Source organism: Oryzias latipes, chromosome 7 (genome assembly GCF_002234675.1).
Source record: "Oryzias latipes chromosome 7, ASM223467v1".
Taxonomy (NCBI): Eukaryota; Metazoa; Chordata; class Actinopteri; order Beloniformes; family Adrianichthyidae; genus Oryzias; species Oryzias latipes.
In genome coordinates this window covers 18991135-19014839 of record NC_019865.2, presented here as the reverse complement: position 1 = coordinate 19014839, position 23705 = coordinate 18991135, and the positions used below count along the sequence as shown (strand labels likewise).

The 23705-nt window shown below is 39.4% G+C and overlaps 1 protein-coding gene across 1 annotated transcript; it reads right to left on the bottom strand.

The window, feature by feature from the left end:
• Window positions 1–957: 957 nt before the first annotated feature.
• On the bottom strand, window positions 958–22245 carry LOC101156012 (RNA-binding protein 38). Its single transcript, XM_004070803.4, has 4 exons — window positions 21745–22245; window positions 18359–18482; window positions 16053–16107; window positions 958–2154 (listed from the first exon to the last, which is right to left on the bottom strand). The coding sequence occupies exons 1-4, from the start codon at window positions 21964–21966 to the stop codon at window positions 1800–1802; spliced, it is 756 nt and encodes a 251-aa protein (XP_004070851.1). The 5' UTR covers window positions 21967–22245; the 3' UTR covers window positions 958–1799.
• Between the last annotated feature and the right edge of the window lie 1460 nt (window positions 22246–23705).

Genomic DNA, 23705 nt, shown 5'->3' with positions numbered 1-23705 from the left:
AAAATACAACAGTTCCTTACTAATAAATCTGAGTTGTATTATGTCTTGTTTTCTGATTGGATGTGCAAAACCATTGAAAAGCAAAGGATTACAGTGGACTACATGACCCTAAACTATACACTTATGTGGAGTTTAGGTCTGTCTGGGTTACACTTAGCCCTTTTTTTAACATCATTTTTTTACATTTTACGTGTACAATTCCATGTTTAAAGTGAGGAAGTATACTTGAAATCTACTTTTTGATGTAAACCTAAAATGTTCCAATTTAATCTGAAGAAGTATTCAGTATTTCTTACACAACATGTACATGGTCTAAAGTATACTTGCTATACTTCTTAAAATAAACCCCAAGTTTAGTACTTTTTGCTAAGGGTAGTCATAAAACAGTAAAGTTAGCCATAAAAATAAACATCTACTTGGGGCATTGTTTAAATGGGTTTTCAAAAGTAAATAATTTGAAGCTGAGGAAAACAAAAGTCAATATTTTTCTGAAAATATAAGCAAGTGACTAAGTGGTTGGTTCATCTGTGCACAAAATCTGTAAAGAATAAAAAATCCTAACAAATGTGAGAAAAATGGTTACACTGCATTTTTGATTTACGTAACCCTGTTTTATGCTGCCCCTTAAACACTTCAGTCTTTGTAAAATCAAGAAGGAATAAAATGTCTGAATTCGTCTCATTTAACATTGATTCAAAGGCTTCCAGCTGTGGTACCAACTGCAATCATATAAAATCCCAGCATGATACTTTTGTCCGTCTTTGCTCAGGTTAATTAAACATCAGCGATGCCCTTTAAGGAGATTTATCACTGATATCAAATCTTTTGTTAAATAAATCAAAGTTATGAAGAAACAGATTTTTTTTTATTAACAAGTATGAATAACATAACATCATGTTTCATCGTTCCAAAATTGTCAGTAAGTCAAATATGATGAAATGACGGTAACATCTGGTATCACAATTAGTACAAATCCTTTTATTTTTGCATACTTGCTTAAAAATATTTATGGCTTGGTTTATGACTAAAAATGTGGTGGCGATGCCACGACTGCAAGAAACTTTATACAACTCAACACCAGTATTAGTGACTGGATACAGGAGTATAGTCCAACCTTTGGCACAAGGTCCATCACCTACTCCTGTAGTTCACACACTCCTCATCCAAATGCATTGTTTGATATGTATTGATAGCAGTGTAACAGACACAAACAGCCTCAGAGACAACAAGAGTCTCAAAAATCACCCGTGTGAAGAATAAATTTAGGTCTCGACAGTTTTCCATATAACAATAGTACAAAAGTTGAGTAACAGATGCCATTGTTTTCACGCATCATTGCTTGTTTGGTGATACACTTCTCTGTGCTAACAGTAGATGTGGCAATTGAAAAGGGGAAAAATTAACTTTATTGGGTGAATTTAAACCTCTAAGGCCAGAGGCAGAGTGGCAGACTTAAAAAGAACTCGGATCTTTAACTTAGCTGAACCCAGAGTTAAGATTCTGGAGAAACTGCAGCCGTTGCGTCACATCAGGCGGACATGTTCTCATTGTCTTCATGTGTTCGGCCTGCAGCACTGCCTTCAACCTCAACAGAGTTTTCTCCTCCCTTGGTAGCCCATGGAGCTGAACATTCAGGGGACGCATGCTGAGGACAACGCCAAATCCTTCTTATCAGTTACAGTGAACCATCACAAAAGCCCTTTTAACAGCAACACTCTTCCAACAATCCAGTGCTTTTCTGATGATGCTGTAGGTCGACAGTCAAGTAGAGGACTCGCAGCATGCCTTGTGGGAGGAGTTCACTGCATGCGGTCGAGCTGCTGAAGGGGGTAATGGAGGAAGGCCTGCGGTGCAGTGGACACAGCGGTCAGAGCAGCCAAAGGAGGATGGATGGCGGCGGCCGGAGGCGTTGGAGATGCGGTTAAAGTGGGCGTGGGTGTGCCGGGTGTAAAGCTGTAGTTGAAGTAGCCAGAGGAGGGTGACAGTGAGGAGGTGTACGGGAATTGCTCCAGCCCAGAGGGAGCGTAGGGGCTGTAGGCAGAGCTGTACTCCAGGTAAGGGGAGGCGAACGCTGCTGCTGTGGGTGCAAGGTGCGTCTGCAGCAGGAGGCCTGGCTGGAGGAGCGCCTGCGGGTAGATGTACTGTGGGGCAAACCTGAGGGGAGGGTAAAGCAAAGTGAGTGGTTGTTAAAAAAAGGAAAAGGTGTTTAAAACAATATTCTAAGTCTAAAAAGGTTCTTGCCAGTCACTTAGTTATAAAGAAAATCAGTAAAATTAAAACTATCACAGATAAACAAAATAAAATCTTTGCAAGTCCGTCAAAGCAAACACAGACAAGATCAAAATATTACAGCTCATGGAAATTTGGGCTCTGTTTGCTTTTATGATAGTGAGACTCAAGACTCATCTGAATACATCCACACCTCACTGTCATTTAGTGAATAACAGCATTTTGATAATCCATGTTTGCCTGTTGGGTTTTGTAGAGATGTGGCTTTCAGTTTTAACATTATTAGCCTTGACAGAGATGCAGTCCAAACATGGAGGTCGGTTGGGGGCGGGCTGTAAAAAAAGAAGGGAGAGACTGAGTGCTGAGCGGACTGTCTGCCAGAGAATTCACACAGATCTCTGTCACTTCTGTGCTTGTCCCAGGACTTGATTTCATCCAAACTGCTGAGAGCATCACAGGGAGCAACAACGGACCTGGGGGCAACCAGTTTAGGCATTTTAATTTTTGTAATACTATCATGCATCTTTTGACTTCATGTTACAACTCCAATAAGACGTCAGACTACCCTAAGAACTGGACTTTACAAACCAACAATCCACTTTTAACCAACTGTCCAGCCTCCAGGTCCAACAACTCATGATTTTATGGAGAAAAAAAAACACAGGATGTGTTTTGAAAAGGTTTTAGATCCACTTTAGGGATTTAAGACAAAGATCCATCAGGGCTGTGTTGTCTCCCCCTTTCTGTTTTCTGTGTACACAAAGACATCACCTACAGGGATGAGAGAATGACACTCATGGCTTTGGCTGCACACTTGAGACATGCAGGGCCTGACAGAGCAGTGGCAGGTGATCCACACAACATTTGCAGAAAGCTACCTCAGCGTTATGGAGACATAGGAACTGTGCTTCACAGACTCACAACAGCCACTCAACATCAATGCCCAACAGATGGAGCAGATACAAAGTTTCATATAGGTGAATGATACCTGCCCATCCTCTGGACAACATGCAGACTCTGGTTTTAAAAGGACACATCCACAACTGCTGAGGAAATTAAGCTTTAACATCAACAGACATTAGAACTTTCCAAAGTGTCAACCGATCACAGAATCCACGCCGACCTGGTTCTCACCTCTAAACACAAAGCTAAACTCTGCCAAAAAATAAACCGGACCAGAAAAATGGACTATCAATTCAACTTTCCTTTTTCATTTGTTAAAAAAGTTTGAAGTATCCAAAAAATGTTGTTCCACTTCATGATTGTTTCCCACTTGTTGATTCTTCACAAAAAATTACAGTTTTATATCTTATGTTTGCAGCCTGAAATGTAGTAAAAGGTTGAAAAGTTCAAGGGTGCCGAATACTTTCGCAAGACACTGTTTGACACAGAAACAATATCTCCAAAACAACATTCTATTCTCTCTGCAATGACTGCTTTAAACAAAATATTTTGTGTTTTCTCTTACGTTTTTATGCACACCGTGTATTTACATGCTAGAGTGAATTTTTAAACTTTTTTCATTGAGCCATCTCAATATTTATAATTTTGTTTATCCAGGACCAAACAATAAAGGTTTTATGACTATGATTTTATAACAGAATCATGTGAAGGCACCAGAGGTCTACACAGAAGTGACTTCTCCAGGACCGACCCTGTATTTATTTCAAATCCGGAGTCTTCCACAGGCGTTCTTCAGTGACTTTAATTGCAATTATATTATTGACCCGTTGCCTAAAAATAGACCTTCTCCCTTGTGTTCAAAGCTAATTAGCACACAAGCTTATAAAGGTTACAAAAAGCTATTTGATCCAATTAAAATATGAAAAGCACAAATTGTCCTGAAGTCAAAAACTGTGTTGTTATTGTAAACCGCATAGAATCTGCAGACTTTTGGGGCTCAATAACGAGGTGAACAAAGCCCCCCGTCTGTCTTTCTGTGTTCAGTCAGGGTTTGGCCTGTGGATGCCCACTTAACCTGAACTGCCTCAGTCACATCTGGCAGAAGCAGCTATCGTGTCAGAGGAAGTAGGTCAAACTTCGATGGAAACGGCAGATCAGGAGAGGGCTTAAAACAGACTTCTCTGGTCAGGCTGTACGGGAAAACCCCTTAACCTGACAGTGGACGTGTCATTTGAGACTGAGCAGAGGCGACTTGCTGTTGCTGCTGCTTACCGCTAAACACAGCCAGAGAAAGGGTTGAGTGTGCTTTCACAACAAACACTCACTCCAGGTTGGCTCGTTTTCTGCTGCTTACACAAAACAGAAAAAAAACGGTCAGTGGTGAGCGTCTGCCGGACTCTTCCAGAGCCCATTTGTGATTTAAATATCCAATATTTGACCTTTTTCAATGCAAATGTATAAATAATCATAACAACAACATGAAAAGTTTTTTTTCTACAATGATGCACTGATCCACAGTCAGTGTTCAATATTTTAGTTTTTCTTAACAGACCCCTAACAACTTACTCAACACTGTACTGGGGCAGAAAACCTGAGGACAATAATGTGTGTTTGAAGATTATTGTGTATATTTTTTATTATTTTGACAAAAAAAGAGCAGTGAACACAACCTACAAGATTGGAATCAGAACTAAGGGTCAAGCTCCGTGTTCTTGCTGTCCCTTTCAGTTCACAGCTGCATTCTCACTGCACAGCAAACGGGTCTCTCTTTTTTGAGAAATGGCTCCCAGCTTCTGCATCATCAACACAAACCTGACTGGCAGGAAAGACACGAAAGGAACAATTACAGCAGCAAACCCTTTGATGGCTCTAAAGGAAAAGGACACTGTGTTTCTTCTGCTGGAATTTTAACACTGATGATTTCTAGGTTTATTTCATACAGATTCACAGAGTTAGGATTGCAGTTTATTATACAATTCAGTCGGATTAATATTATGACAAGTGTGTTTTTCTAATATGTTTTCAAACCAGTTAATAATAATACAGGAGTATTGATATAAGCAGGGATTTGAATAAAACAAAGTTGGAACTTGCATTAACTAAATGCTATGGAGCTTTAACCCTTGTGTTATCTTAGATGACCCCACCCTCACATTGACGTGTTCTCCCTACCATGACACAGGTGGAGAAAGGTGGAAAGATTTCATGTAATCCATGGACACCAGTGAAGATCACAAATCATTGAAGAAAAAAGGTTCAGAGCACTGTCTAGTGGGTCTAGATGACCCAACTCCCAATGTTAAAGTGCCTAGGATAGTACAAGGGTTAAAGGATGTCATAGGAGCAGGAATTAATTGATTTGATAAGTTGTCATTGTTGTGTTTTAAGTCCAGCCTTATTTGTTGTCAGATAAAGTAGTGGCCACAATTCATTAAATTGAAAAATTATCCTAAAAATTGACTTTAAAAGGACAGAAAAACGCAATATGTGACAGAAATTCTTACTTTACTGTCCCAAAAGTTGTTTCTAGCACAGCTTATACAACTGATATGAAATCTGCCCGCAGAATACAGTGAGCAAGTGTGTCACTGCCGTGGCTGTGCTGCACAGCCTTCCTGTGCGCCCGTCTGACTGATCCAATGTGACAGAGATATCACACGGGAAGGAGTTGCGCCTCTCTTTGCCTCCTCCCCACCCCACTTCTGACATCATTACTGGCTGTCGAGCAGACATGCATGTGCGCAAACACACACACACACACACACACACACACACAGGCTGGATATGCGGGCAGATGTGCTGTGCTCTTACACAATGAATCACACGCTCGAAGTCCCCGGAGAGAGCCAATAGGAACAAAAGGAAATGCGAAGCACACCGAACAGGTTGTGTGTTGTTAGATTAGGAGTTTAGAAAAGGACGCTGATGTGTGTGTGTGTGTGTTTGGGGGGGGGGTTGGAAGATGGTAGGGCTAATTGGCACAGCTGCATGGGTGTACGCTCACTAACAGACTCATGAGAGCAGAATAACCTCCACTGACTCCCAGCTCCCTCGCCTCTCTTGGTTTTACTCCCTCACAGCCATGTTCCTCCCCCTCACTGTCCTTTCTCAGAGTGGGCATCAGATGAAAGAGATAAGAGGCAGAACGAACAAAAAGGCATTTGTGGTGAGTGCTTCCTGAAGGTTTAAGTCTAGCCTTCCTGCAGGATGGGGTGAAGGACACAGAGATGAGGGATCGGGCCGCACTTCTCTTCTTTCGGCCGGAGTGATTTTAATAAGTGGATTGAGGGTGGTACGGGTGAGTCAATCAAAAAGACAACTAACGGAGACACACACTCGTGACCTTCTGTCCTCTCTGGATGATGTCCTGCAGGGGGGCGGGCATTAGAAGGACCAACATCAACGCTGCACTCGGCTCCGCTGTCACGCACATCAGTTTGAATCATGGAAGACTCTGTTGTGTGATACAGAGACGATGTGAAACCACTGACAGATTTAGGGGGCCTTATCCCAGCACAGCCAGTCACGCCAGCTCAGTCTTGAACTCTGAATGCCACAGACTGATGAAATGTTGCTGTCAGCGCAGTGAAATTGCAGTATGAAGCTCACTTGTTGAACATCCTTATAACCAGTTGAAAGCTGCAAACCCAATGAAAGAGACATTTTTGACTTTACAGGGTAAAAAGAAGACTTTACAAACAAGAGCGCAGTTGTCAAAAACATATCCATGAATTCAATACAGAATAACGTTTTCAGATGATTTTTCTGTAACATCCTAATACAAAAGCTTTAGCTTCAGTGTTTATATTCTGCTCTAACTCTTAAACCGTCACATCCTGAAGTGGATCCGCCAGAACTGCGTAAACTGCAAACTTTCAGCACCAGTATCCCAGGTTGTCTCCCTTCCAAGTACCAACAAGATCCAGTGCTGGTTAGCAGTTTACGCAGTTCTGGCGGATCCACTTCAGTGTTTATATTCTGCTCTAACTCTTAAACCGTCACATCCTGAAGTGGATCCGCCAGAACTGCGTAAACTGCTAACCAGCACTGGATCTTGTTGGTACTTGGAAGGGAGACAACCTGGGATACTGGTGCTGAAAGTTTGGAACCACATAGGGGCACTCCTCAGTTTTTCCACATGCCTGTCCCAAGTCTGGGTAAATTCAGAGCGTTGAGTTAGGATGGGAATCTGCAATGTAGCCCATCTGCCCCATGTAGGCTAAGTTGTCAATACCATCCAGTTTCAGGTCTGACTCCTCCCCCATGAGCGCATATATACCAGCCCTTCGACCAGCTAATTCAGAATTGACAAAGCCTCTTGGATAAGAGGTGAAACGTCTTCTAACTTTAAAACTAAGTCCAGATGACAGCCCCTAAACCTACTACAATGGAACCAACCTGGATGAATGAGAGTCTTCATAGACACATCTGCCTCAAGGTTGACCTCGGTTGTAACCAGTGGTATTTTGAGTTCCTGTTGCCTTTCTAGAGGTGGAACCAGTCTGGTCATTCTCCTCTGACCTCTGGAATCAACAAGGCCTTTCCGCCCACAGAACTGCCGCTCACTGGATATTTTCTCTTTTTCTGACCATTCTCTGTAAACCCTAATAATGGTTGTGGGTGAAAATCCCAGTGGATCAGCAGAAATACTCAGACCAGCCTGTCTGGCACCAACAACCATGCCACACTCAAAGTCTCTAAAATCACCTTTCTTCCCCATTCTGAGGCTCTGTTTGAACTGCAGGAAGTTGGCTTTGACCATGTCCACACACCTAAATGCATTGAGTTACTGTCATGTGATTGGCTGATTAGAAATTTGCGTTGGACAGGTGTGCCTAATGAAATGACCAGAGAGCATAAGTAAATAAACCAAATTCATCCATCAGTTTTTCTGAACCCACCCCCCTTTTGGGGTGAAAGGGTTGCTGGAAGTCTGGAAGTATTTAAGTATAAGGAAGTATTTAACAGCTCAAATTAAAGCAACCGTCAGGCACGATGCAGAATCAGGAATAATTATGTTTTTTTTAATGACTTATAAAAATATGACAAATTTTTTCATATTAAACACCGGGTAGAAGTGACAATTGAGAAATGAAGTTAACAGTAAACCTTATGTCTTCATTTATTGTTTTGATAAGACAGGATGCAGCTGCTGAGTTCAATAAAATGAGAGTTTGCGGCTCTTCTCCATCTGAAGGGAACTTCAACTGAAAACTTAACAAAAAGAGCTTTTTGCAAAATAACAATCTTCCAGCATGATCTCTTTAGGTTTATTCTTTCATCCATCAGATGTTCTTTTCCTAATTGAGTCCCTGGATGACAAAAAAAATAATCCACCAGAGGGTTTGTCGTTTACCTCAAAGTCCACAATAGTAAAGGAGAAACAGAAGAGGCTGGGAAGCAAAGGAGCCGAGTGTGGGAGGATGACAGGCCGACTGAAACCTGAGTTGGAAAAGTATAGCAAAAAAACGACAGCATAAAGACACAAAAGAGGAATGTCTGATCAGAAACCTCTTTGGGCGGTAAATGGATGTACGTCAGACCAGAGGTGTGCTGTACGTCTGTCACCCTCCATCCCCTACAGCTTTGTGGTCCATGCTCCAACAGCAACCGGCCACACACTGCTTTCCTTTCTGAACAACATTTTAGGGGAAAATTCAACCACACCACTACTAGGTTCTGCTGAAACCTCAGAGGCAGGAGAAAGACGTTAGGGCGACAGATTCCATCCCCTGGTCCTTGAGTGGGGGCTTCTTCCCACCCAGATGCACCCCATAGCCTGTTCCACGTATTTTTTATACCTAACGCAAATAAACAAAAGGAATGAACTGTGCTGTGTACATGTTTGTTGTTTGCTGAGTCTGTTTGTCTGAGGGGGCTGATGAAAGAGCAGAGAAGAAAAGCCACGAGGGATCGCAGAGGCAACACAGTGAGAGAAAATACACATTATATTCGTTTTTACATTTAAAGGTGGCACCTGAAAATTGGCCAAAAATTCTTTTTGGCAAAAGTTTTTTTGGTTTCTGTTCTTTTGTGAAGTAACAGGAATAATTATGTAGCCACAATTTGTAGAAATCCCCCGCAAATGCGAAGAGAAATCCTGTCCTCACAAAACCCCCCATGAGAAAAATGTCCTTCCTAAATAAAGCAGGCTAAAAAATAGTAAGAATACAAATCTGACAATGGAACGAATACAATTTGTCTTGGTCAAGTAGTCTTTGAAAAAGTTAGGATGTCCCTAAATTAAGTCTTGAGATTAGCTATAAACCCTCATCTAAGTTTTTTGTTGTGGTAATTGGAAATGTTATGTCTTAGAATGGAATGCTCAAAAAAGTTAATATCTTTAAAATAAGTATATTTATACACGTTCCCAGCAAATATATGCAATACAAGCACTATAACGGCTCAACTATCCTTATATCTAGACAATAAACAACATAAAATAAGACTAGAATTATACATTTAACCCTTGTGCTATCCTAGGCACTTTAACATTGGGAGTTGGGTCATTTAGACCCACTAGACAGTGCTCTGAACCTTTTTTCTTCAATGATTTGTGATCTTCACTGGTGTCCATGGATTACATGAAATCTTTCCACCTTTATCCACCTTTGTCAGGGTAGGGAGAACACGTCATGTAAGGGTGGGGTCATCTTAGATAGCACAAGGGTTACAGATAAATTTGAGCAAGTCCGTTTCTTGAAACAAGACCACTCACCATTCACAAATCAAAATGCTGCTAAAAATGTAAAGTGAAACTAGTTTCATTATAAATTTTGATTAAAAGTAGATATTTTTAAGAAGATATGACTCATATCTCTAGACAAAAATATTTGTGAGATTTTGTGTTTTTTTTTAGTTCAGCTCCAAGCTCACTAGTGTTGAAGCCGGTTTAGGTCACTAATTTTCTAAGCAGTTTAAGAAACAATGTTTTTTTTTCTATAGGAGAATTGTCTACATTTGACATTCTGGTTGCCACTTCGGCTAACAGGATCCTGTAAAGTAAAATACAAGATAGAAAAGGCAGCTTGAAGCTTGAAGAGAAGGAAATACAATTTTCAACATTGTGAGAGTCAACAACTGAATCTTCAAACTTTTCTAATAATAAACAATCTTTTTCAGAATGAACAAAATGATCTAGATCTAGAAACAGCAGTAAGGGGCTTCTTCTGTGACGTTGAGCCCGACCTTGAAGCTTCTGTTTGGCTGGACACATCTGGTGGTGTTATCTCCTCATCAAAGACTAACTCCAATTGTTGTTTGATCTATTGTAAAACCATTCCCAGAGATTTTTTAATTATAAATATGACTTTTATAGTCAAATTCTTTTTTTAAAATGTTGTTTTCTGGGACATAGTTCCTGCAGAGCAGCAGTAGTTCCTCAGAAATGTGTCTAAAATAGATAACATTTACAGTATAATTGAACAATTTCCACTTTAGTTTTTCAATCTTACTTTAGCCTTTTTTATTTTTACAACCTTTTTTTATTTTTTAGCAATTCTTATTGGACTTTATTGTCTTAAATGACCTCAACAACAAAAACATTGGATTCTGACAAAAACATGCCGGTATGTCACCTTTATCAGCATTATTAAAAGTAAATCATCTGTGCAGACAAAACTGTAACTCATGACATAAAAGGTTTATAAGAACCCCCGTAAAGATGAACATTTCAAACCATCAAATGCTTTACTGTTTAGTCTGCAAAAAAAATATGTTCCTAACCGAAATCTTCATTTCTTTTTGACATTCCAGTTTGAACCTGAAGCTGCCATCTGTTCCAAAACACTAAAAACCCTCAAGTTGCCAAGAAACGTTCACAACTGACTGCAGTCATACTGATCATGTCAAAAACCCTGCAAGCCGCGGAGCACAGAGGTTCAAAATGGGACAGATGTGTCCTTTGTACACAAAGAAGAAGACTTTTAGAAGGCTTTTAAGATTTCCTTTTTCCAGCTTAAAAACTGGAATACTTTGTCAGCCAGTGTACTTGAAGCAGTGACGTCTGACAGAAACTACAACCTTTACCAAAAAGACAAACAGCTTGGAATGACTGCTGCTGGTTGAGCGATATGACATGACAAAAATTGAGGCAGTACAGCTAGGATAATGCACTGAAGCTCATGAGAGTGCAAACACAAGTCAATGCTTCATGCCTACGGAGGTCAATACTGCATGTTGCTTCAATGTTTTAGAGTAATTGTTTATTCAATCCATTTATATAAAGTCTCTAAGTGTCATTTGTTCATAAATTTATTCAAACTGAATTCAATATTGGGAGGGACTGAATGTCCAAAGCCTGGCTCACAGACAAAATTAGTTGAGCAAAAACAAGATATATACATAACTATATTGTATACAAAAATGTATACAATACAACAAAACTATATTGCATAAAAAAAACAACAGATGTACAGGTTAATTTTAATAAGTTTCTCCTAGTTTCAATAAAAGTTAAACGAAAAATCTGTTTTTGTTTTCATTTCTGGCTGGGAAAGTTAGAGAATCTGCTTTGTTCTGTGCAGACAGGAGCATTTTATGGTGAGCATTTTAAAAAACAAGGGCCTAGTTGCATGATTTTTGACAGATAATCAACGCCGTAGAGAAATAAACTTCTAGATTATTCATCCAAAGAACAACAACTTTGGCAGCTGTTCAGCACTTGAATCTTCTCAAGTCAGCAGTACTTTAGGTTTTGGTATCAAATCCTCTTCTGCAACAGACTTTTTATGAATATGTTTAAAATATAGATGATTAGAAATGTTCCATTCTTTTCAATTGTTCTGTGATTAAAAGACTAAGATCTTCAAAACTCTCCTACTAATATATGATCCCAGAGCTGCTGGTCTCGTTATAACATTGAAATCAGAATTGGCCAACACAAATAGTAGCAAAAACAGGAAATAGATGATGACGATGTCAATAAAACTTTGCACTCAAAACCCTAGTAAATCAATCCTACAGTTATTTCACTTAAGAATGCTTCAGCTTTTTTTCTTCTTTCTTAACAGACTGATTTCTTTAGAATTATGGGGGATCCTTCCTATCGTTGTAAAATGCGACTTGATCAGTTGTGGTTAAATCAGAGGAAACAGCAGCACATGCAGGTGGGATGTTGTTGATCCAGCTGTGCAAAGGGAAGCATCATAGTTTCATTAAGAACAACAAAAGCAAAAGTGTTGTGAATTATTAAAAAAAAAAAAAATCGAGCAACAAAAAAAAAAATTTTTTTTAAAGAATCACTTTAAGAGTCTTCTACTTTGCAATAAGGCTTAATTTACATGTCTGAATACTGTAGGGGTGTACTTGTTGTTTCCTTAAAAAAAAACAGATTTGTTCTGAATTTAATAATAGATTAGCGTTATATGGTTAAAAATGCAGTAAAAAGAAAATGTGTACCTGACAAAGGGGAAAAAATAAAAATCTTAGTCTGGTACTCTAGTTAGGCAGTACATGTTAATAACAAAAAAGTCCACCTTTAGTCTGATTATTAAAATAACTAAAACAATCACCAGATGACAGTGTTTTCCTCGTGAAACATCTCATTAGTTATGAAAAACAAACGTCTTTCAGAAACATTTTAGCTGAAGGTGTTTCACCCGTGCAAACAAAAAGTTTTTTTTTGGTTTGTCTGTGTTTACCCTGTGGGAGTGTCGCTGTGAGGATGCGGGATGTCGTTTTTTCTTTTGTTTCAGCTCTGGCAGCACAAAGTAAAAAAAAAATTTTGGTAGGATCATTTATAAATTAGATTCATATTACTTCCTTTCATGCACTTAATCAAACTCTGTTTGGCAAATGTTATATTTGCAATGTGTACTGTAATATGTGTGTAATGTAAGTATATAAATGTATATATGTCCATCTATGTCTATGATGAATTTATGTTGGCAACTTCTGCATACATATGCAGACCCTTCCCAAACAAATAGAATACCGGTATTATGGGAAAGTGTATTCATTCCCATGATTTTATTCAAAAAATCTAACTTTCATAGAATAACAGATTTCAAGAATATATTTGGGTTTTTATTGCTTTTTTTTATACATAAATTGGGGCTCCAGCTGATAAAACCCTTTTTTTATTGAGTTCATTTGTTATTCCTTGAAATACATTTCCGATTTTGCCAGTTTTAACGTAGTTGAAATGCTTCTATAAGTAAAAAACTTAAATTATCTGTTATCATGTTTACCTGGGAAAGCTTATATGTCCTCATGAACTGTTGATGTTTCTATCCTGTAGCTTCTTACTTGAAGTTGAAAATGTCTCTCACAGCAGCTCTGTACCCTTTTTTCCACTCTGCACCATGGGGCAACAGAGTAACGGTTCTATCCACATTTAAAAGCTCAGATTTTTCCTACAAGGAAGCAACAGAGACCAGCCAGAGTCTGCATCAGTTATTGAATAAGCCTGATTGGTGAAGAGAACCTTACAATCCTGCAGCTGTCACGCATGCTGCATTTTCAGGGAGACCACTGTGTGAAAACAGTTTGAGACAGAAGTAAGGCACATGATCCTTGTTCAGAAATTTGTGGTTTCCAGAGGACGGCCTCAAAAGTCATGTGAGAAAGTTCTGAAACAGTTAGAGCTGCACAGTTGGTTTTTTTGTGAGTTCTCTGGGGATTTGAAGGTCTGCCCTTGCTGTGAACTGGCCAGATGTGTACCTGATAGTGCTGTGTATATATTAGCTTAAACAGCCATGAGTTAGCACAAACGTTTATGTGTGTATATAAGTATATGTGCAAATGAAACTGGAAACCAATAGTCTTCTCTGTCCATAGCAACAAAACATGCCAGAATGAACCAGTTACTGTTCAGCAATTTTCAAGTTGCATTGTTTCACTTCAACAACCAAGTTTCCCCTTAAATTTCCCCTGATTTCTGATTGGAAATTGAAGCAGTATTTTCTTAATGTTTACAGCACTGGTTGAAATCCTTTGCAGAGCTGCAGGACTTTTCTATTATCAAGATGCTTTCTTCAGTGGGTATACTGCTTTTTCAGGTCAAAAATTCATTTCTTATCTTAAGTCTACATTTCTCCAATAGAAACAACACTAAATATTTAAATAGTGTTTTTATTATTGAAGTTTCACCAGAAAAATTATAGCATGTAAACAAAATTACCCAAAAGACTGCAAATACAAATTATTAGTAGACTAAAATGTAAATGAAGTACTTATCAAACCTTCTAAAACTGTGGTGGAGATAAAACAACAACATTTCAGTTTTAATTTTAAATAATTTTTGTGGAGTTAAAGTAAAGTTGTTGTTTCTCTAAATTATAAGTGCTGAAATGCATTTCTCCCTAAAAAAAGAAAAGAATGGATCGTCAGAAAAGTGGATCGCCGACAGGTTGACTCCTCTGTGAGAATGAGCTAAAGTGGGCGGTAGAATGGTCGACCTCTGATGGGAGGTTTGATTCCCGCCTTACACGCCTATATGTCTAAGTGTCTTTGGGCAAGACACTGAACCCCCCATTGCTTCTGGTGGTTACAGGTTGGTGCCAGTGTTTGGAACTGCCATCAGTGTGTGAATGTGAGTCTTTTGGGGTAAATGGGGTTGTGACTGTAAAGTCCTTTGGGCCTTCTAAGAAGGTAGTAAAGTGCTATTGAAGTACCAAAGCTTTTTATAAATGCTGATAAATATTTTACTGCCAAACCACAAACTTCATGATTTTTTTGTCACATGTATTTTTCAGAGTATAAGTCACTTTGTTTTGCACAGTTTGGCCAGGGTTGCAACATACTCAGGTGCAATTTTCTTATGATTTTCTTTAAAAAAAAAAATGAAAAAACCACTAGAGGGCGCTGTATTTGTTAGGCTTGGTGAAATTGTGCCAAAGCGACACAGAAGATGAAGAATTTAACAGATTTAAATATTTGAAGTAATATAAAGAGTTTAGTTGACTTGTTAGCACATTCTTTATGGTTATCTGGAGAATTGGTCATATGTTGCTTATATATACTAGATTCTTCCTATGTTTTTAAGAAGCTAAATAAGCATCAATGTGTTACTGTAGTGAAGTGTTCAAATATTCAGTCTATTAATGTTTTCTATTCTGTTATGATCAGCTTTTCAATGAGAAATAGCTTTTCTTGTTCCCGTATTTTGTTAAATAAATTTCTCCCAAAAGTGTGAAAATACTCCACTGGGACTGTTATATGATTTTTTTTCTTTATTATGCAGTTGTTTAGCTGCTGCGACTTAAACTCCTCATTTTAATAAATTCGATTGATTTTAAAATTTCAGATTTCTTCTGTACAGATTTCAGATTTCTTCTTGACGACTACTGTTGTAATATTGGGCTATATAAATAAAAGTGAATTGAATTCGGACAGTCACCAGTCCATCACAGGCACACGCGTGTTTTTAGACTGTGACGCTCACAGAGAAACCATGCAAACTCCACACGGAAAAGACCCAGGTGGAATTCATACCAGGACCTTCTCGCTATTAAGTAAGCGTGCTAACCACTACACCACCAGGCACCTCCACCTGCACTGCTTTGAGTTTTTCTCCTACTTCTTTCATGAAAGCCATGGAAGCCAGGATGTTACCACTCCTGAACCACTTCAACTCATTAGACAGATCATTTTTTATGACCCAAATATGACATGAGTGTGCGCTGCAGGTGAAGAAGACTGTTAAGGTGGATCTAAAGTCCAGCTCGGGTATCAGTTAAAGGAACAGATGAACCTCTGGGAAACGAGCTGCCACAAACCTCCTCTGTTCAGATGCAGGCCTCTCTGAGGCATCTACACAAACAACATTTGTGCTGCAATTGTTTTTCCTCTCACTGCAGACTGGCAGTAACTACCACGACCTCGATGCGGAGCAGGAAGGAGAGTTCACAGCTGTCAAGGAGGGAGGTGGGGTTAACCATGTGGAGGAGGACAGTGGGATCGATTCTTCTCCGTCTTACCCGTATTGCCTCTGAGTCCACGTGGGCTGGATTTGCTGAACTCCACCAGAAAGAGCTGCGAACAGAAAGAGAAGCAGAGGTGAGGAGAGTTACTGTTGACCCGCTTTGATTCACTCTGGCCTCTGTTGGCATCTCGCACTGTAACACAAACATCAGTGTCCGGCTGACAGCCTTTTCTGCACATTCGCAAATAATTTGTGATCTCTTGCACACAAACATCCGTGACCTTGTTGCATCTTCACCAGAAATGCGGATGAGTAAGAAAAGGGAAAGTTATCCTCCTCGTCCTCCTCTCTGCCCCTCCCTCTGACTTCATTTCTTCATTCCTCTTGTGATTCATTCCTTTCTGGTCCCCTTTTTTTAATTATGCTCCCATCACTCCTCCTCCAAACTTGCCTCTGAATGTGTATTTTCTGTCTTCCGAAAGACAAAGAGAACAGACATGCTGTTATTTCCTCGTCTTAACACTCCCATCGCCTCTTGGCCTTTTCTGTCCTTCTCCCGCACACGCAAACAATAGCAAAACGCCCAGCACAGCCATCTCTGATCAGCTGCACGCACCAGCAGCTAGGCTGCAGAGCCTTCCGAGGACACAGCCGGCTCTTGCCGGCACCACTGTTTGTCAATCACACCTACACTCAACTGCTTTCCAGCCGGCCAGCTTTGAGGAAGCTGGAAAGCTGCTGTCAAGGTCTGATGTGCAACCAGAACTCAGAGGGGGAGGCGTGCAGCATGTGTGGTGGAGAAAGCCCAGCAGCAGGAAAGCTGCGGGTAAACTCGAGCAGACTAAAAAACAAACGCAGGGCGGGAATGGGCAGAGATAGCTGGCTGGGTGATGAGCATTCCAGTGGCTTACCATGATTTATCCGCCCCGACTCAATTTCATACCTCTCTGTTGCACTGGCTTTCAGTTTTCACTTTCTGTAATCCAAAAAACTCATCTGTTTCAGAAAAGCAAAAACATTCAATCATCTTGACCAGTTTTCTGCCTTTCCTCTTGAAACAAACTGAAATAAAGTTAGATGGTAATAAATTAAATGAGCCTTGGATTTCCTTTTTGGCCCATTTGGCACAAAGACTACCAACATATTAGTCAAATCTAAGATTTCATTAGAGGAGAATCCTGTAAAATTAATGAATCACTTTCATTTTTTATATTAAAATAAGCATCTTATATGTATAAATTGTGGTTTTATTTGCTTTCATTTGGAAGAACCATGGACCAAAGTGTCAAAAGGGTCATTTGGCTGCACTCACATATCAGACAAAAATGCATAAATGCCCCCCTCCCAGAAGGTGAAAGACAAATAAAACTGTGTGAGTTTTCCCCTTTTAGATCTTTTTTATAATTTTTTTTTTTATCGACAGAAAATCACAGCATTTGAGACCATTGATTCGTTCATTTTTGTGTTCATATAGTTTATAATCACAACTTTGTTGTAATCCAGATTACAGCTCTGACAAATCCCAGGCCAGTTAAATCTCAACTGTTCCTGAGAATCAAAGGTGGAACTCGCTCTCATCAGACCATCCTGGTAAAATAACATTGAAAGTATAAAATAGTAAAATTCACTGCTGTTCCTGTGGTGCATTAACTGAAAATATAGGAAGCTGCATTCAACATAAAAGCATAACGTAAATTAATTTGGAAGAAACCAGATAAGTAAAATCTAAAGAACATTGAATATATTAGACCCATCTGCCCTTCTACAAGAATATCTAAATATTTCTACATTAGATAAGAATAGAGATCAGAAAAAGGTGGTCGTTTGTGGTTCTTCTTAGGGAACTGCCCTGAGTGACCCCTCCCCTTTTGCGTTCCAAACAGGAAGTACCCACTGGCTCCAAGAAGCTAAAACCCAAAAATCATGAAAAGAATTTAGGATTAGCGAGAACATAGTAAAACAAGGTAGCAGAACAAGACTGGTAATTCTGACAAACATAATGACTATTATGACTATAGACTGTAAGGGGGGAGGGGTCACTGAGTGCAATTGTCTTATATATAGTCAATGCTCCACCAGAGAAGGAGCAGTTAACCCCATGCTGTAAACAGCAGGAAGTGCATGAAGGGATCCTGCAGTCTCATGAGTTTTAATATTCCATAAATAACAGAAACAGGATATGACACGTTATTCACGCTTGTCTGTAAAGCAGACTGATGTTTTAATACTGATGCTGCAGCTGCTCCTTTGCACTGGGTAGGGATTACAGATGGAATATTTTGTGATTTAAATCAAGTCTAATAAGAAAAACTACAATTTCCTGTGGATCTTGTGTTGAGAGTGTGAACCAAACGCTCTTACTTGAGTGTGAGCTCCGAGGCTTCGCTCCCAGGTACGCTAAGTTGACGTTGGCCTTCCTTCCGTCGATAATGGGGTTTGCGTCTTTGCATGCCTGCTCTGCAGCCGCCCTGTCCACCATGGTCACCTGTTGACAGCAGTGCTAGTTAATACAACCTGTGAACGTTCCACATCTGCATTGTGCAACAACTTAAATGAACGATTAGAGCAACAAGATCAGGAACAGAGACAGCTTTCCTCGTGCAAGTTTTTCTGAAAACCTTGCTGAAGTTAAAACAAATAAGAGGTTTGCTTTAAAGCAGCAGGTTTGATTTGAATTGATGGGAATTGTAAGAATGATTAATTAAGTGATCCATCTGGGTTTTTTAGGTCCAGTTTGAACAGTCCAACAATTCTTATGTTTGCTGGAACACATTGCAAGGCTTTGTAGAGCTGAGGATTTAATAGTGATCAAAAGTTTTTGCCCCCTTTTGCATTGTTTTCTAAATAAAAAAAAGGACACGGTTCATTAAAAATGAACTTTAAATCCAAACATAGTTGTAAAAGGGTTTTGGGACCTGCGATTGAGGAACATTTTTTGACATGCAGACAAGTGGATTCTAAATGAACAAATTTTCCCAGTTTCCTTTTTTCACTCTTAGTATTTTGGGACCTTTCTAAGTTTTTGTTCTACTTTACAATTTGCTCTTTTGATTTATCTTTAAAAATGTCTTTTGTGACAACACCTGATATCCAGCTTTTTTTTTCAATTTACAGATATTTTTCATGTTATTACACAATAGTCACACAATGAGACTAAAACTATCCAAAGTACTCAGTTCCAAACAGTAATTTTTGTCAAATTTTTACTTGCAAAAGTCACAAATATGAGGATCAGTTGACAGTTTTTTATGTTTTAGAGTAAAGACAAAACATGTAGAGACAAAATTTAAATGCATGAATCCAAAAGCAAAGAAAAAACAAGTGAAAATAACGTCAAAAATACATAAAAAAAAAAAATCAGGCGAACCTCCAATAAAATCACGGATAAAGTTCCAGGGATTTATTCCAAGAGATTTTTATTCTAACTCTAGTTTTTTTTGTTTTAAACCAAACATTTCAAAGCTAAAAACGTTTTGGAACCTGCATGTTAAATTTAGAATAAAAACAATGCTAACAGAGAGTCATTCCTATGTCATCATAAGCAGCTAATGTGATGGGGATCAGGGACCAATTCAGAAGTGGACTGAAGTGGATTGACATGAGATGCTGGAGTCTTTCCTAATGAGAATGAGGCTGGTGATGAGTGAAAAATGATATTGCAAACACAGTGCTGCATCATATAAAAGCTCAACGACTGAAAAAACAAGGCTTTGGGCTCAAAGCGTTCGGTCAAAAAAGTTGCATATATAAAATCAGTCAATCAAAAAAAGTTAAGGCAATCATCATACATGTCCATCTATCAATATCTTCTCCTTTGATCTATTTGATACGTCTCTTCCTGACAATACCTTCTGCATTTACCCGGCTTGGGACATGCACAAGCTGGACACTGATTTGTGCACTGTTGCATTTATCTTTTTTATTCTTTTTATGCCTGTCTATTTGTCAGTCTCTCCATCCTAATATTTTTTCTTTTCTTTTAATATTTTGCTGTCGTTTTCTGACTATTCTATTTAAAGCTACTCTTAAAAGGTCAATAATTAATAATGAAATTACATTGCATAACTGATTTGCCTCTCAATTTAGGAATTTCGTGCATTGTGCTTCTTCTGCCTCAACTGTTTCTATAAATCTTTGGGATTCTGAAGAACTGTAAATACTATGAATATGCTGTGTTAATGTCATCTTTATTTGAATAATTATTTTAACATTACAGGTGTAACAATTTATTTGATTTATGATTCGATTCATATCATAATCTGTGATATGATTCATAGTTGATATTGGTTCATTTCGAACGATCTGATTCACTGACCTAAAATGGATCCAGGACATATTTAGCCAAATAACCAGTGTGACTCGGAGAGAAATACTGGTTATTTGGCTAAATATGGGTGAATATGCAGGTGAATTTTTCCAAATTCCTTGTATTTCTTGCAAGATTATCAAGTTAAGATAGTTAAATATGTGTACAAACCAACAAACAAACAAACATGTAAAGAAGAATTAATGGCAAATTCTTTCACATTTTAGTTTCATAAAGTTCAGCCCACTGTTGTTTTTCCACATCAAAATAATACACACGGCACATTATCAGAACATTCTACCACACTGTATGGTCACATGTCTTTGCAAAATGTCCACACATTGGACTGGAATGATGGACTGATCATTTTTTTGTCGTCATCGCGTGTGTGTTGTCCGCTGTGATGCACTTACTCGTTTTTACGTTATAGTAAAATAAACCTACCATTTGTCAATTGCAGTAGTGTTTTCCAATATCGATATAATCGATTGATTTCATTTTGAAACGTTTTTTATAATGGTGGAGGCCGATTACCAACTTGCCTCAGACAGATCGAACTGGTTGGATCGTTTATAATCGATTAATCGTTACACATAGTCTTGTCTATGGTAATTATTTAAGAAACTTTAAATAAACAAGAAAAAATAAAAACAGTGAGACCACACAAAAACACAGCTCCTGTTGTTCTAAAATCAGACTGCAGATGGGTTTCTGGTTTGTTAAAATAGTGAAAAAGGGGAAGTAAGGGGGATCTGTGCGCTCTGAGGAGGAGAAGCTGAAACCACATCTACTAGTGTGATGCACAGGCCGACATGAGTGAAACAAAAGTCCAACACACACCAGTCTATCCGGCCTTCCTCTCTGTCTGTCTGTTTGACTCACAAACAAAACAACCAATCAAACTCATCCTGGCAGGAGGTGGGGGGGGGGGGGGGGGGGGGGGGCTGCAAGGGAGGAAGTCGCAACGAAACCACAGCAGCCTTATCTTACACTGCCAACCGACATGTCACACCTCTGGGACCAAACACACCCCCACCCCGGGTTTGTCTGTCTCTCTCTCTCACACACACACACACACACACACACACACACACACACACACACACACACACACACGCACATCTGTCTCTGTCTGCGCGCACGCTCCTTTTCGGCGAGCGCAGAGATAATTGGTGACACACTTTCAAGAGAGAACCTGCTCCTCACGCCTTAGGCATGGGACTGACATCAGCCGACACTCCACATGTGGATTCTGACTGAACAGAGTGACAGCCAGTGAAGCCTGCAGGGCTAAGAAAACTTGCCAGAGGTTAAAGTGACAATCAAGAGAATCCAAAAACAAGAAGAAGCTCGGTTTTAGATTTTTCTCAAAAGATCTGCAGCATTTCACTGAACAAAAACCCCAAATCAGAAAGACTGAAAAGAAAACGAATGAACTTACAAATCCATATCCTCTGGATTTCCCCGTCTGTTTGTCCGTGATCACCACCGCCTCGTCGATGTCGCCGAAAGTCTCGAAATATTTCCGAAGTGAGGCGTCGCTGGTGTGATAGGGCAGCCCGCCGACAAAGATCTTGGTGTAGGTCGTGTCTTTCTCCATGGTGGGGTGCATTATTTCAAACGGAACCCCGGCCAGCTGACCCAAAGACAGCGGTGAACTCATGCGGCTTGGACCGTGGAACGGGGAGCGGAGAGGGAGAACTTTACGCACGGCCAGCTCCGGCAGCCTGCTCTAATAAGAAACACTTCATTGTAGAGCACGATGGCGTACACGCAGCTGTTGGACGCGCGCTGAAACCCCCGCAGGTGGAAGACACCTCGTCCTCAGTTCCCAAACAAAAAAAAATCCAAGCGAAATCCACTTCGAGCTTCAGTGAACTCTTCCACTTTGCTTGTGGTCCAATAGCGGAGCGGTGCGTCTTTTCCCAGTGGCGCAGCCCGCCTCCAGCTCCACCCTGCTGCGTGCGCGCACTGGACACCCCCACACTTGATCCAACAGAAGAATTATTTGGCATCCTCTTTAACAGACACCTGAGACCACTTATTTATGTCTTTGTAGGAAAAATCTAATTATTTTATCTAATATTGTAAGGCAAGTTCAAAAAATGTTTTACAGCCTAAATATGGATTTCAGAGAATAACTTTTTGCACATATAATCTCAAGGTTTTACCGGATTCTTCTACGGTTGTTCTTTAATGGGACAACAGCTCTGTTATGTCATGATGCATGGGAAGGGAGAATCCTGATTTAATTATTGAAAAGAACAGAATCTCTTTATTTAATTGAAACAAATAAACCCACTGAAATCTAACTTGCATGGCTCACTGGCAGTGAAGAAACATTTCTATATAAAAACCACCAGGTCACAATGAAAGGGATATGAAGATCTATAACCTCTTTTATTGTGAAAGAAAAACAAATTTCAGCAGCAGCAGAAAAATAAAAAAAAGCATTTTAAAAATTGTTAAAAAAAAAAACAAGTGTGTATATCACATATTATATATAAAATTGTCATTTGATGTCTGTGTTTAGGAGTTTTATTCATTTGGAGTAATTTTATGCTTTTTTTTTAGCAATGCTAAAAAAAACTTTAACAGAACTAAATTATGTTAAAAAAATCTAAGAGTTACTGCTGCATTGGGTAACCAATGAATATGACTTTTTTTTCCACAGGAGAGACATTTTACTAGAGTAGACCATTACTGTGAGATCTGAGCTGCTTTGAATTGTTTTTAGAAGGTGCTCCATTTGCAAAGTGACTAGAGGAAGTTTCTGTCATTTGCTTCAAGTTTCAAAAAATCCCCTGACAGAACTAGCTTTTAGGGATTGTCGGGTACTTAGGGTCAGAGTGCTGGCTTGTGGTTTTAATTAATTTAAATTCATCCTCAAAGGTGCAATTTCTTGTGGAGTACATCAAGGTTTGATTATTGAACCTCTACAAATGTTTGCTCCATCAAAAATTGATTTGAGATCTACAGGGAGCAGCCAGCTTGGAATTGTGGGTCAGAAACAAACATGTTAAATTATGTCCATCTTCAGGGGTCACAGGGTTGCTGGAGCCAGCCAGCTACTGGGGTGAAGGCGGGGTATTCCCTGAACAGGTCACCAGTCTGATGCAGGGCAACACACTCACATGCACACCTAGAAGCATTTTAGAGTAATCAATTAACCCCGTTTTTGGACTGTGGAGGAAGCCTGGGTACCTGGAGAAAACATACAAACTCCATACACATAGACCCCAGCCGGGACCTTGAACCAGGGCTTTTTCTCTGTTAGGCATGGGTGTTAACCACTACACCACCGTGCAGCACGTTCCTCTTTTTTTGATGTTTGCTTTACATTTCGCATCATCTGCTTTTGCCTTCACGACTATCGGACGTTCGGTTTTATTTTGAAATCCA